At 38.4% G+C, this 13,301-nt stretch overlaps 2 protein-coding genes across 3 annotated transcripts; both read right to left on the bottom strand.

Annotated features, from left to right (window-relative positions):
• Positions 1-723: 723 nt before the first annotated feature.
• Positions 724-7,256, bottom strand: LOC103995687 (probable methyltransferase PMT24). 2 transcript variants are annotated; one of them, XM_009416337.3, is made up of 9 exons: positions 7,109-7,256; positions 5,225-6,317; positions 4,988-5,137; positions 4,177-4,447; positions 3,994-4,104; positions 3,243-3,417; positions 2,869-3,141; positions 1,968-2,162; positions 724-1,108 (listed from the first exon to the last, which is right to left on the bottom strand). In XM_009416337.3, the coding sequence occupies exons 2-9, from the start codon at positions 6,281-6,283 to the stop codon at positions 889-891; spliced, it is 2,454 nt and encodes an 817-aa protein (XP_009414612.2). In that variant the 5' UTR covers positions 6,284-6,317; positions 7,109-7,256; the 3' UTR covers positions 724-888. The 2 variants fall into 2 exon arrangements, with proteins under 2 accessions (XP_009414612.2, XP_064979153.1); XM_065123081.1 differs by lacking the exon at positions 3,994-4,104 and having other exon boundaries at positions 7,109-7,247.
• Positions 7,257-8,860: 1,604 nt separating this feature from the next.
• LOC135620256 (uncharacterized) lies at positions 8,861-11,120 on the bottom strand. The gene is made up of 3 exons (XM_065123083.1): positions 10,847-11,120; positions 10,512-10,730; positions 8,861-9,068 (listed from the first exon to the last, which is right to left on the bottom strand). The coding sequence occupies exons 1-3, from the start codon at positions 11,021-11,023 to the stop codon at positions 9,012-9,014; spliced, it is 453 nt and encodes a 150-aa protein (XP_064979155.1). The 5' UTR covers positions 11,024-11,120; the 3' UTR covers positions 8,861-9,011.
• Positions 11,121-13,301: the final 2,181 nt, after the last annotated feature.

The raw sequence follows: 13,301 nt of genomic DNA, 5'->3' as shown, positions 1-13,301 counted from the left end.
TAGTTGCCAAGCAGCATCGCTCGACATCTGCATTAACGCTATTGCAGATACAAGAGCGACATCACTCAACCACTACATCAGTATCGACATAGATGCAAGAGCAACATTACTCAATCGCAGTATCGACATAGATGCAAGAGCAACATTACTCAATCGCTACATCAGCATTGATACAGATATAGAGCGACCCTCACCTCTTGTTGTCACTTTCCTTATTCATAATAATCACTTATGACCCGACACAGATATAAAATAACCCTCACCTCTTGTTGCCACTTTCCTTATTCATAATAACCACTCGTGACCCCAATGACATTATCGTCCATCATCATCAACTAAAATATTAAAATTATTATTTTTATCTTCATATTTCTATTAATAAAATCGATCACATTAGGATAAATGAACATAGATATTCCCTTTTGTAATTTTGTAATTATAGAGATATCAATATAATTTTTTAAAATATAAAGACCTAAATACTAAAGATAACAAACTATATAAAATAATCTATAATTAGCTCTCAAAAACACATCCCATCGTGGGTAATGCATTTTATGAGCAATAAAAGGAGAAAAAAAGTACAATAATTGACTCATTCTTCCTTTTAAACAAGATATCAAATATATATATATATATATATATATATATATATATATATATATATATATATATATGACTCTTCAGATCTAAAGGCAATTCATCTCGACATGAGAATGGCACTTAGATAATCTCTAGCAGAACAATTTCTTTGACCTCGAGAAGAATTAATTATGAAATTAGTAACTTGCACAACTTTTTCTTTCCCCTTCTTGAAAATGTAAATAACGACAAAAACCATACCATACCCATCTCCCTCAGAAATGGCAGCATTCATACACCTACTCTCTACGGCATACTCGTCTCGACCTGTTTTGGCCGCCACATTGTCTTCTCGGCACACAACAAGCCTTCATTGTCCTTCGAATATGTCAGCCGGATCTCCCATTGCAGAGACTTAACCGTGGTCTCTATTTCACTGATTGTGTTAACATCGTCCCTCACGATCAGCTTTCCTCCCGGCCTTGTTATCCGGTCGACCTCAACAATTACAGGCCGTAGTTGGCACCTAAAATGGAAATGTGACAGAACCATGATTGGTAATTGGAATTATTGGGTGAATTTTGGATGAAAATGTCTATGATACCACACAAGCACATCCGATGGAATCCTTTAGATTAGAATGCATCCAACTTTTAGAGAAGAAAATTTTAATAAAGCATCTTATTTCTCCGAATCTAATTACGCGATAATCACTATTATCAAGTTGGAGATTATGACTTGGAAATTTTTCATGATGTTTTTTTCTATTATCCTGTATGTTTAGTTTTGTTTAAAATTATATTTAGGGTTAGCAGATCATCCAGATGCCATAGTTGTAAGTCAAATATTATCAGTATGATCAGAAAAAGGTTACTATCCGGGTTAAAGTATATGCCTAAATATCAAAACTCACTAAGGTCATAAAAAAAAAGCCCTAATAAAATTAACGTACATTAGTTTAGGCCCTCTTTAACTTGTCCGGAACTTTCACAACTCCAGAGTTCATTCATCAGAAACTATGGACAAGGAGAGAGATTTCTAACCACTGCAAGGATTACTGTGAATTATAGGATGAGCTGAATGATTAGATGTAACTTATGAGCAAGCTTAAATCTCATTTTGCATCATTTCAATTTAGTGGTTTTAAATTTACAGTTACACTTACCTGTAATTTTTACAGTTAGATCTAACTTACAGGAAGATCCTATCCGCTTCAAGTCTATATATATATCATCTTTCATCCACGGGCATAAAAAAAAAGCAATAAAATAACTTTTAAGATGAACAACAAGATGAATGCCACTGAGACAAAATTAGTTCAAGCATCTAGAAAAATAAAATAAGTAATATCCATATTCAAAGAAGTGCAAAAGAAATTTTCGTACCTCTTCTTGATTTTAGAGAATAAATGGTCGGCATGGAGAAGATCATATGTTCTTGGGTAGGTGCTGAATGATTCACACCAATCATGATACATTCCAAACAAGCCCCTCTCATAAATAACAGGGAGTGTATCTGGTGAATCGATTGAGACAATATTCATCACCCAGACGTTCATATCTCGCAAAGCTGCAGCAAAGCTGAAAATGACAACAGAAATAAATGCATTGATATAAGCTGAAGATGTAGGAAAGCATGTTAAGGCATAATATCCTGCCAAAATTTGAAAAAAAAAAAAAGTTAAAATTTTAATAGGAAACACAAAAAATGTGATACATTGCAATTTGCTGTGAGGCCTCCGGATGCATTAGAAAATGGAATAAAGCACAGTCCAAAATTTGAGAAGACATTCAGGAAATATGAGAAGAAAACATAATATGAGGAATCCATGCCATGTTTCTAAACATATAGGGTTGCTGAGCATTTGAAAGAAAGAACTTGCCTTAAACAACCAAATCAACATGAAAAATTATAACAACAATGGTAGAACTTTCTAGAAGAATTAACCTATGCAAAGATTTATGGGTCATTGATAGGCAATGAATTTCAACTTGGACTAATATACTAGAATATCGGTTTGAACCAGACCATGTTACCCTAAAACATCTTGCTTTGTCATGCATCCTCACAATCGAAGAAAACTCACATATCAAATGCAACTAAATAATTTCTACCAGAAATCTCAGTCGTTGTGAAGCAAACTGTAAAATATTTGCACTGTTGTTTGCACCTATGTTGATAAGATCAACAATCGACTTGAATTTCATAAATAAATATAGAACTTGTAGCAGGAAAAGAATAATGCCTGTCAAAGCTAAACTAGAATACAAATAAGCATGTGCTTACCCTCCATATACAGATCTCATGTCCATGACATTTCTCACAGTAGACCAGTTAATTCCCATTCCACCAACATATGATTTGCTAACAACCCGTTTCCAGTGCTCATAGTCTGCTACAAAGTCTTCTGGTGCAGGTTTACCATAAACCCCAGGTTGAGAATTGTTTAGCCAGTGAGGCACCTTCTCCAACCTTTGTGGCCACTGCTCAGGCCACATCCTCCCATGACTAGCTGAATCTAGAGGCACCTTGTGCATACATGCTTGGAGTGGAACATTCCTGCATGCCAGCAGATGTCACCAAAACTGCAAATACATACTTCATATAGATGAAACCAAACAAGTAAAGGATTCCGAGCCCCTCCAAAATAAAAAGCATACCATGCTGCATCTGCATCATCGGATTCTTGGCAAAGTCGTGGATTATCTTCGGATCTTTTCTCGTAGCATCTATTGTCAATAGGTTTTCTATAGATAGCTAAACCAACTTGGTTCAGTTCATCACTTGTTTTATTGACCATCTCCCAGCACATAGATGTTGTCAGTGCAGTCATGGCTGGCATCCAAAAGAGGGTTAGGACAGTTTAAACCTATTTACTTTGTTGACACATATACTAAGAGACAAGCCAGGTGACTGTTTGCCTTTATATATCTACTTCATCAACAAGTGAAACAGAAATGACTAGCTGAAGCCTATTATATCACCATGTAAGTGATTTTTCATAGTTTGAACAATTAAAACATATACTAGTAGAAGATAAAGAAGTCAGTAGTACAGGGAACTTCCACTTTGTGAAATGCTAGAACACAGTTCTTTTTTTTTTTTCAGGCAGAAGATCACAAAAAACATTTTCTTAAAATAGTTTACCAGAGAGATGGATATGAGGTATCATCAGCATTGTGCAATCAATCCCTAATTTATGCAATGTAGACTGTGATAATTCAGGAGTTAAATTTATGATATAAGGAAATATACAGAAAATTTGTTAACTCAATCTAGCTGTCATTTGATTACTTAAAATGCAAGGCATAGATAATTTGGCAATATTCCTTGAGATTACTAATCAAACAATATAGGCCCTTCCTTTGAACCTATTTCAAACTTAGAATAAATATAAGCCACGATTTCTACCCTTCCAGATCCCAACATCTTCTGGATCAGTTCGGTAAACTGGAGTTGCTGACCAGACAAAGTAACCACCAGGACGCAGCAACCGATTCAGCTCCAACAAAAGCATACCACCTATAGGTCTCAACTTTTAGATCAAAGATCCAATGGCATAAGAGAAAGAACAAGCTTAATCAACACAAGTACCTTCAATATGCCATGGGACTCTGCACCGGGCACAATGAACAACATCAAAGACCTTACTAGGGAAAGGAAGTCTTTTGCTACCCATGACTGCTGATATAGCTGGAATGCCTCTCTCAAGAGCAAACTGCACTTGCGCCTCATGCTCATCTTTGGGTGCAAATGACATGGTCAGAACATCTCTATCAAAGAGATAACCACCAAAACTAGCCACACCACAGCCAACATCCAGCACAACACGGCTCCGTTTTCCCCATGCTATATCAGGCAATGACTGCAATTATTCTCAAAAGAAAATTGAATAGTGTTCAGGAAGATTGTTTCCATCAAATACCTAATCTAGTCAGTAAGAAAACCAGAAAACCTAACAAACGGTTATACCTTACTGGAATCTAGATAGCAGGAAATAAGAAAAAAAATCCAGAACTTTTACATCCAACTCCATTTTATTATCTCCTAATAATTCCACGTGAAGTTACTAAGCAAGTGTAAGCAAATAAGAAACAAGCATGAATTAACTGCAGGAATCTGCAAGAGAAGTCTCAAATTCAAAATTATGCATCATGCACAATCCAATAGGTCAATGGAATAGCACAAGAAACAACAGTATGAGTGACTTGGATTGTCTCAACAACCAGAACTGGCAGGGTTAATAGTGACAAGGAGTGCAGAGTAGAGGATAAGTAATAACCTGAGAAAAAGTTCAACCAGGAAACAGGTATGACTATTCCAGTGGATTAAATTAACAAGCACTCAGGAGGGTGAGTAATATTAGTATTGATGAAGGCCAAACTGGTAAATAAAACTTGTGTACCTCCTGGATGAAATCAATATAATGAAGTGCACCATGTATAAACTGAGTTCCGCCTCCTGGAAAATTGATATATTCTCCAGAAACTTTCACCCAATTTTGGTGTCCTTTCACTTCTGCAAGCTTGGTATGTGGCACATTGCTGTACCATATCTGCGGCAAACCATAAAGCAAGGAAACCAAAGCTTACAATGGAAAGAAGTTAATAGACAGAAAAAAGAATAATGGCCACACGAATACCTTTTCCCGACTGTTGGGCCACCTCACTGGTAGTCTGTATCCATCTGGCAGAGGAACAAGGCAGGTTGGTGGCTCTTCAGGGCAGTGCCTCTCTCTGTGTTCATAATGCCCAGTGAAGTGTAGCTTCTTAATGGCTGCCACATTGTCAAGACAAGGAATGTAATCTTCTCCAGTAGTGACATTACAGAGTTTCCAGGTGGAATCAAAATTTTGGCCATCAGGTGAAGATAATATTTGCACTTCCTTCTCGTTCTTTGATTCTGCTGCCTGGCTAGACCATGCACCATTCTGGGTATTGGTTTCATTTAAAAGCTCTGACTGGGCCCCAGATGGGAAGACCTCATTGCCACCTGTGTCCTTTGGTTGATCCCCCTCTTTGTTTCCGTCGTCGAAGTCTTGTGGTGTATTCTTGTCTCCATTTTGCTCCAATTTCTCCTCTACCGGACCTTCATTGTTTTCATCCTTATTTTTGCCGCCATCTGATACCTCATCTTGTTCTGATTTCTTATCCGTTTTAGTATCATCATCATTTTCAGCTTCCTTTGATCTGTCCTCTATGTTCTGGTCTTGACGATCTGCCTGGTCACCTGTGTCAATCTCCTGATCCACGTCTCCAGCCTCCTTGATTGTTTCTCCTCCTCCTTCTCCATCGACATCACTAAAGGTACCAGTTTTTGAAGTATCTTCCAACTCATTTTTAGAATCATTGCTTCCCTTTGGAAGATCCTTCACTTTGGTTTTCTCTACTGGCACTTCAGCTGTTTTATCTGATGCAGAATAGGCTTCATTTGGAACATTGTTTTCATTGTCATTGCCATCGCTGCTTGTTGAATCATTGGTGACATCGCCCGAACGATTCTCAAATGACCTAGAATCGGACTTAGCAACTTTGTCATTAGTCTCAGATTGAGTATCGGCCATCTCCACAGGAATGACCGTTGAGGATGTCATCATCCATACTCCAACTAAGCAAAGGGCAACAAACACGACAATTGTAGTTGTCGAGCATAATGAGGATGTCCCCCTGCCATCCAACCTTGAGCTTCTCCCAAATGCCATGTTTGTTGCATGTAAATTTATCCAAATATTTTGTCTGCGAACACCAATTGATTTTTCATTGGTCATTCTTTAGCAATATACCAAACCAAAATGTCTCATTCGGTACATTAAGAAAAGATTTTGTACATGAAAGGGACAATAAAGAGAAATTACGATATTCATTTGTCTACTGCAAAAATTTAGACCAAAATGTTTGTTAAGCTTTTACCAAAGCCACAACTTATAGATGATCAAACCAGAAAGAAGTGACGGCAATACTAACATTCATAGAAGCATCACTTTATGACTACAGATCGGTAAGTCAGCTAGTAAGTAACCAATGAAACATGTATATAATCGTCATAAATTATTCTAAAAATACCTCCTCTAGACGACAAAAAGGCAAGAGAGGCCGATTAAAGTTACCGACTCACAGATCTGAGAAATTTTCACTTCAGCATCTCAATAAGAACATTCAAGACCAAAAGACAAATTTTCTAGAGTCTCATCTCTAGAACAGGTTGCAGATCCAAATTGGAGAACTCCCAGATAATTACTGATGATTAACGAACCCATTTGTTGAGATCTAACTAACAAATCTACATCAATCAACGCGGATAAGAGTACGCTGGATATATCAGATAAAAGATTCGCATCTTACTTAAATAGCCAATTATCCGTGCCAGATCTAAAGAAACACCAAGCTAAAAAAGAGAAAGAAAAACGAAACGAAAAAGAGAAAAGGAGCAAAGGGAAAGATCTACAATGAAGATGACCAGAGCACAAAAAAAAAAAATGGCACGGAAACGAAATCATGGGTAGCAAAAGCAGGATATCTTCGAGTACCTCTCTCCGGCCGGAGATCTCTACCGAACTAAGCGGAATGGCGAGGGCTTTCACCCTCGGCCGACGGCTTCGAGATGAGACGGAGACGGAAGAAAGAGCAAGCCGGCTTTATAGGAGGAAGCAAGCGAGCGCCGAGTGGGAGTGAGGTGAAATCCTTGTTCTAATGCCAGGACTGCTGCCCAGTGTTCCGATTCAAGCGACCACTTGCGCCCCGACAGGCCACCGTGGCGCACGACAAAGAACCGAGAAGGTGGGTAGTGGGATCGGCCTCGTCAACAACGTCCGTCGGATCCTAAGTCGCGACTGTTGTCGGGCCACGAAGCGACTGTCTTTATAATTATGCCCAAGTCTTATTTAATTACGATTCTGCTTCCGCTTAAACTAAATGATGTATTAGGCGGTGAAGGAGAAGGCTTCACCGACAAACACTGTTTCAATATAACAACTGACATATTGTTATAACGCCTTCTCAACTGTTATATGTTTTTGTGAATATCCGCGAAACTTAAAACTAGTAGATTATGTTATCTAGGAAGATCGTATATCCCTGTTTCTTTACAGATTCTTAGGAGAGGGTCAAGGAGATCAAGCGTAGATTGTGTTACCTAGGAAGATCGTATATCCCTGTTTCTTTACAGATCCTTAGGAGAGTTCTTTACAGATCCTTAGGAGAGGGTAAAGGAGATCAAGGAAGATCGTATATCCATGTTTCTTTACAGATCCTTAGGAGAGGGTAAAGGAGATCAAGCGTCCTTCTCTCTAGCGGTATATCCATGTTTCTTTACAGATCCTTAGGAGAGGGTAAAGGAGATCAAGCGTCCTTCTCTCTAGCGGTGATCCACACAACAGGGCTGTGACAACGCTCCTCAAAACTCCAGGCCTGTTCTGAGATGGAGAGGGAGAGGAGAATAGAAGTGACAACGCTCCTCAAAACTCTAGACTTGTTCTGAGATGGAGAGGGAGAGGAGAATAGGAGAAGCAAGCAAAGGCTCTCTAACCTATATTAGACTTATGGAAAGTATAGAGGTAAAGTTTCTTTAGTTCCAAAGAGTTTCATATATTTTGTATACTTTAGCTCAGTAGTAAGGTTATTACTTTTGGTGGGTTGCTTCAGTGCTTAGGCCATCGCATGGACAAATTGCAAAAGGAACCGAGGAGAAAAGCAGCACATTTGGATCCAAACAGATGGGAAAGAACACAAGAAAGGCAGACATTCCTCCCATGGAAAGCATTGAACAGAGCTCACCAACAGGGGAAAGCATCATGACTGAGGCATCAAGTTAGGATGCAGATGTTCTTGTGCCACAGGAAAGAGATGGCTACAAAACATCATCAATATGGTTTTGAGTGGTTCATCAATCACTCAATAACCTAGAGCAAGAGATATCTCCATGGTTTCAGCTAAAGAGCACTGAGTACTGAATTCTTGGAATGTGGAACGGTCCTACATGCAGCCAAGTGCCTTTACCACCTTTACATGGCCATCATCTCTATATGCATGAAAACATTTATGAACAAGATTCATATATTTACGACAGGATGAAAGTGGGAGGAAGAACATATCTAAAGTTGAGTTCAGGTGCCACCCTTCAGGAGCTCCATGACACTTGATCGCTGCTCAACGCTTAATTGCTTTGGGAAAACAATGTGGAACTTTATTCATAGATTACCTCTTACAAAGTGGATAAATGATCTCATCCTGGAAAGAGCAGCTCATCTTTTCCCCAGTGGGAAGGCAGAAAGAGACTGACCATTCCTGTAAGAGCATTCACCAAAGGAACCTCTGCTTTCAGAACCAAGTCATTGCCTACCCTCTTGAAATTGGGGTGCTCCTTTTGTGATATTACAAAGACTATGTCGGCAGGGAAGCTTCCTGGTCGCTCATCCCCCTTGCCTTCAAATGTTATCTTTGTTCCTTTCTTCCATCCTGGCTTGATCCAGATTGTTTGGAACAATTAATCTGCCAACAGGAAAAATAGAAGGCTCAGAGAAAGTTTGACATTCATGTTAACACTCAAATCAAGATACTGTCAGAGATTGCTAGAATCTTGAAGATCCAGGTGATCAAAGCTGCAGGTAGCAAAGTAGAAGAAGATATAGTATAAAGTTCATACCTAACCAGAAAAAGTTTTCAAGTATTTGGTGCATTTGCATTCTTGTCACCGAGGAAAATATCAGAGAAATAAATGTGGACAACTTTCAAGATCTTTGACTAAAACTTTCAGATAGAAGTGAAATAATCTTTACATGGAGCCAGATGTTTGAAATCACGACTCCTGGGATCCTACCAACAAATCACAGGACCACTCAGTGGATAAGACACAGAACAAACAATTGGATACCAACTCCATGTTTTCAGCATGTGGGTACCAATTTAATGATCTTGCGGACGGTAAAGCAGACCCTTCAAGCTTACACAATAAGGTAGGCCCAAGCCAATTCATCTGGTGCCACAAGATCTAAGAGGTTAGGAACGCTGCTGAACTCATATAAATTATAGGGGAGAACAAATATAAGTATGATGGACCACAGATCGGTAAGATGCTTGATTGGTTAAGAAACTAGAAGGTGCAGGTCAAAGTAGACCAAGAACTTTGTAATCTTGAATACTTTGTAAAGATATGATACCCATGCTCTGTGTAACAAGTAATATTAAACTGAAAAGAATAGTTAATCTTCCTAAACTGCACAGATAAGATTTACTTTTGATTATATGTTACATTTGTGGGACCACTCAACGATCGAACATGCTGATGTTTCTGATTAAAACACAAATTATGTGTGTCGAGGGATCGAAACGGGCAATCTTATACAACTATTTGACAAACAGGTAACTACGCACGATGTTGAAGAATTTATTGATTGAAAATTAGTTCCACTTCCGGGCATCAGCTGCGGAACTAAGACAATCTAGTTCTACCAATTCCAACAAATTTCCCCTTATGAAATGTGTCACCATAAAGCCACTTCTTTTAACTTTTCTCTCAAAGTAATCTACTTGTTTCACATCATGTTTTCTACACTTTCCTTCAAGACCTAACCATTTCTAACATTTGTAGAACCTTCTAAATGAAGATGATTTACCTTGTTTATACACTTATCCTACCACATAGGCATTGAAATTTCCTAGGCCCTCAGAATTGCTTGATCTGTTCATACACTATGGTTTTCAGAAACATTTGATTGCCCGGAGCAGGAAAATAGAAAAAAGTTGTCTAGTGAATAAAAATGATCTGTTCATACACTTATCCTACCACTTTTCAATATCATATATGTCTTAAGGCTGGCTGTTATGAATAGTTATCTGCCAGTGAAAATTAGCATCTTTCCAATTTCTACTTCGTATTGAACACACAGCAATTCCTCGACAAATAAGAACAAAATCGCAGAGCAGAGCGTATACCCATTGTTGGTGACGATGTCCCTCGTGAACTTGACCTCCTTCTTGCAGCCGCGGCAGAGCTCCTCGAGCGTGCATCCAAGCTTCCTCTCGACAGACGGCGGCCTTGGTCCACCAGTAGGCATCCTTGAACTCCCTTCCTGAACGACTCGTTCTCCGCAGTCTCTGCAGCTCCTGGCTCCGGTGTCCAGGTGATTCCGCTCCAACCATTGCTCTGTTGTCCTGCTCATCAATTATGACCCAAGGAGAACTAAATCAGTAGAGGGGACGAAACACAAAAATGACAAGAAAGATGACAAATTTGGCAATAGTAGAGAGAGGATGCGAGGAAGGAGCACCTTATAGGCGTCGGAGATGCCTTTGAACTTGGCCTCAACTTCGGGGCGGGAGGAAGGAGGGTGTTTGTCAGGGTGCCATTTCTTGACCAGGGCTCTGTAGGCGGTGCGGATTTCCTGAGGGGAGGAATGCTTGGGGATGTGGAGCACCTCAAAGTAGAACTCCAAGTGGCTACCCATCCCCGCACTCTTCCAGGGTTGATAGTTGCGGGCCGCCGATCCAAGCGCGCACAGAGAGAGAGAGAGAGAGAGAGAGAGAGAGAGAGAGCGAACGGACCGGAACGGCTCGACGTACAATACAGCACGGAGAGGGAAGAGTACACACATCGTCGCGATTTTAGTTACGGGACGTACGTCGACTCAGCACCTCACTCGCCCTCGCATTCGATCGTTCCCCAAGTCGTGAAATTTTTCATGCTTCGTTGCGTTGCTTGTTTCTTAAGGAAATTTCTACTCCGTATAAAACCTTTTATGCACAATTTACCGATTACTACATTTAAGTATATATACAATAATCGAATACGACATGTGTAAATATGCACAATTGTGTTATTACATTATCAAGTATGCAATATATGCTTGAGGATTACGTTACAAGTTTTCCACCGTTAGATTTCGTCGTCACGAATCTAAAGGCGTCAGGAGTTTATTACATCCGTCACCGTGGATGCATTGGATATCATATTAGGCACGCATCATAAAGGCCTCAATTCAACCAGATTAATCATATTTGATTATCATTAACATTACCATCTGAGAAATCTATAGAGAGCAATAAGTTCAATTCCAGTGGATTATCAAAAGAATAATATGGTTCTTTTAATTTATCAAGTTGTTTTTATGATCATTTTCACTGTAAAATTATAATTCGGACTAATTACATATTATCTCCTAATTGATTATTTTTATAATATGATTAATATTTAATTTTATTTATGAAAGTAAAATATTTAATCTCATTTTTCTCATATCGTGATTTTACTGATGAAAATATTATAAGATTTATCACTAAACACTTGCTAATTCTGTCTCACTTCGATTTACCACTAAGCATGTATAATATTTTCGTCAATAATATTTTTAAAAATATAGGAATCTCAATATAATTCTTGAAAGCGTAAGAATCGGAATGATAAAGATGATTAATTATATGAGGTAATATATAGTTAGCTTCTAAAATTTCATGAGAGATATATTAGGGGAAAATAGTCACCATATGAGATCCTTAGCATAAATAAGATGTATGTCATCCCTGTTCATGATTCAATATTTTAATCTATGTACTCTCTGCAGACTACAACCTTATTTGACGACCAACTTCAATTCTGATGTGGATGATTGAAGTGAGACAAAGATTGATATTTAATTGCATAATACAAATTAAGACAAGTGACAACATCAGTTGATCTTATCTTGTAGGCAATGTTTCTCTATCTAAATCCATATATTTTGGGTCACTAGTCAGATCAGAAGAAACCAGTCTACATTGATGCTTATCTAAAGGACTCCATGGCCCAGGAAACTAGTACTGATAGCACCTAACCAAGGTTTCTCTGACTCCAAGGAGACTCAGTCAGGAAGAAGAACTATGGATAAACCATGGACTGTGTTGAGAGGTCGAGAAACAAAAAAGAACAGAACAGAGACTCCTTAGAAACCTTGCAGAAACAGATGCCTTCATGTGATATATATCAAAGCACAATTTACTCTTCTACTTCAGTGTCATCTTCTTGGTGAGCAGTAGCGAGTGAAGAAACAAGTTCTAAAACTGACCATGGACTCACTCACTGCTTTACACCAATTGTCGTTGTGGCTTCGCCAATTATGGAGGAATTTGTTTTGCTCGACAGAAAGCTTTGCAATGATCTGAACGACACTATCCAAAGAAACAATCCTGCAATGGGCAATGATCTTTACGAAGACTGTGACTTGGAGACGCGCTACAATCTATTAAATGTCCAGATAACATTTGAAATGAATATTTTCTCGTTAAATGGATAGAGAATAAACAAAAACTTTTTATAGGCTTTTAATGCTTAAAACAAACGATCATAATCTAATAATTACTTCTTTTTTATTAGTAGTGTGTAGAGGTTGTAGTCCCTTTATTATTATGTAGCATATATTTTAAGATATAAAGACCGCTATTACAAGTAGTACTACACATTTGATCATGAAATATCGATTGCTTTGTTGAACCTTACATGACACTCTGAACTCATATCGATGAACGTTTATGTTGATTCAACCTTTGCGATGGATAATTTGATTGATCTAAAAATTTTGGACTGCAGAAATGTATAGGTTTTTGATGATAAAGATGGATCTACCAGTATCAACATAAATAAAGAAACCCATCATTGATTGAGCCACCAAAAACAATACGAGAGGAAGAGACTCTTCTTTCCAAAGTATTAGATCTCAATTCCTATTCTCTTTTCATCGCTGCAGCCGCTCA

Source organism: Musa acuminata, chromosome BXJ2-8 (assembly GCF_036884655.1).
Source record: "Musa acuminata AAA Group cultivar baxijiao chromosome BXJ2-8, Cavendish_Baxijiao_AAA, whole genome shotgun sequence".
NCBI classification, from domain to species: Eukaryota; Viridiplantae; Streptophyta; class Magnoliopsida; order Zingiberales; family Musaceae; genus Musa; species Musa acuminata.
This window is presented reverse-complemented; position numbering and strand designations above follow the sequence as displayed.

What these genes read in the sequence shown, in the direction of transcription:
- LOC135620256 (XM_065123083.1), bottom strand. Translation starts at nt 11,023, where the DNA reads ATGGGTAGCCACTTGGAGTTCTACTTTGAGGTGCTCCACATCCCCAAG. An exon ending in GCATCTCCGACGCCTATAAG is followed by an intron (nt 10,731 to 10,846) that starts GTGCTCCTTCCT and finishes ATTGATGAGCAG; the next exon opens with GACAACAGAGCAATGGTTGG. An exon ending in GACATCGTCACCAACAATGG is followed by an intron (nt 9,069 to 10,511) that starts GTATACGCTCTG and finishes TCCTGTTGGCAG; the next exon opens with ATTAATTGTTCCAAACAATC.
- LOC103995687 (XM_009416337.3), bottom strand. Translation starts at nt 6,283, where the DNA reads ATGGCATTTGGGAGAAGCTCAAGGTTGGATGGCAGGGGGACATCCTCA. An exon ending in AGTCCCATGGCATATTGAAG is followed by an intron (nt 4,105 to 4,176) that starts GTACTTGTGTTG and finishes TGAGACCTATAG; the next exon opens with GTGGTATGCTTTTGTTGGAG. An exon ending in ATGAGATCTGTATATGGAGG is followed by an intron (nt 2,163 to 2,868) that starts GTAAGCACATGC and finishes TGTCATTTTCAG; the next exon opens with CTTTGCTGCAGCTTTGCGAG.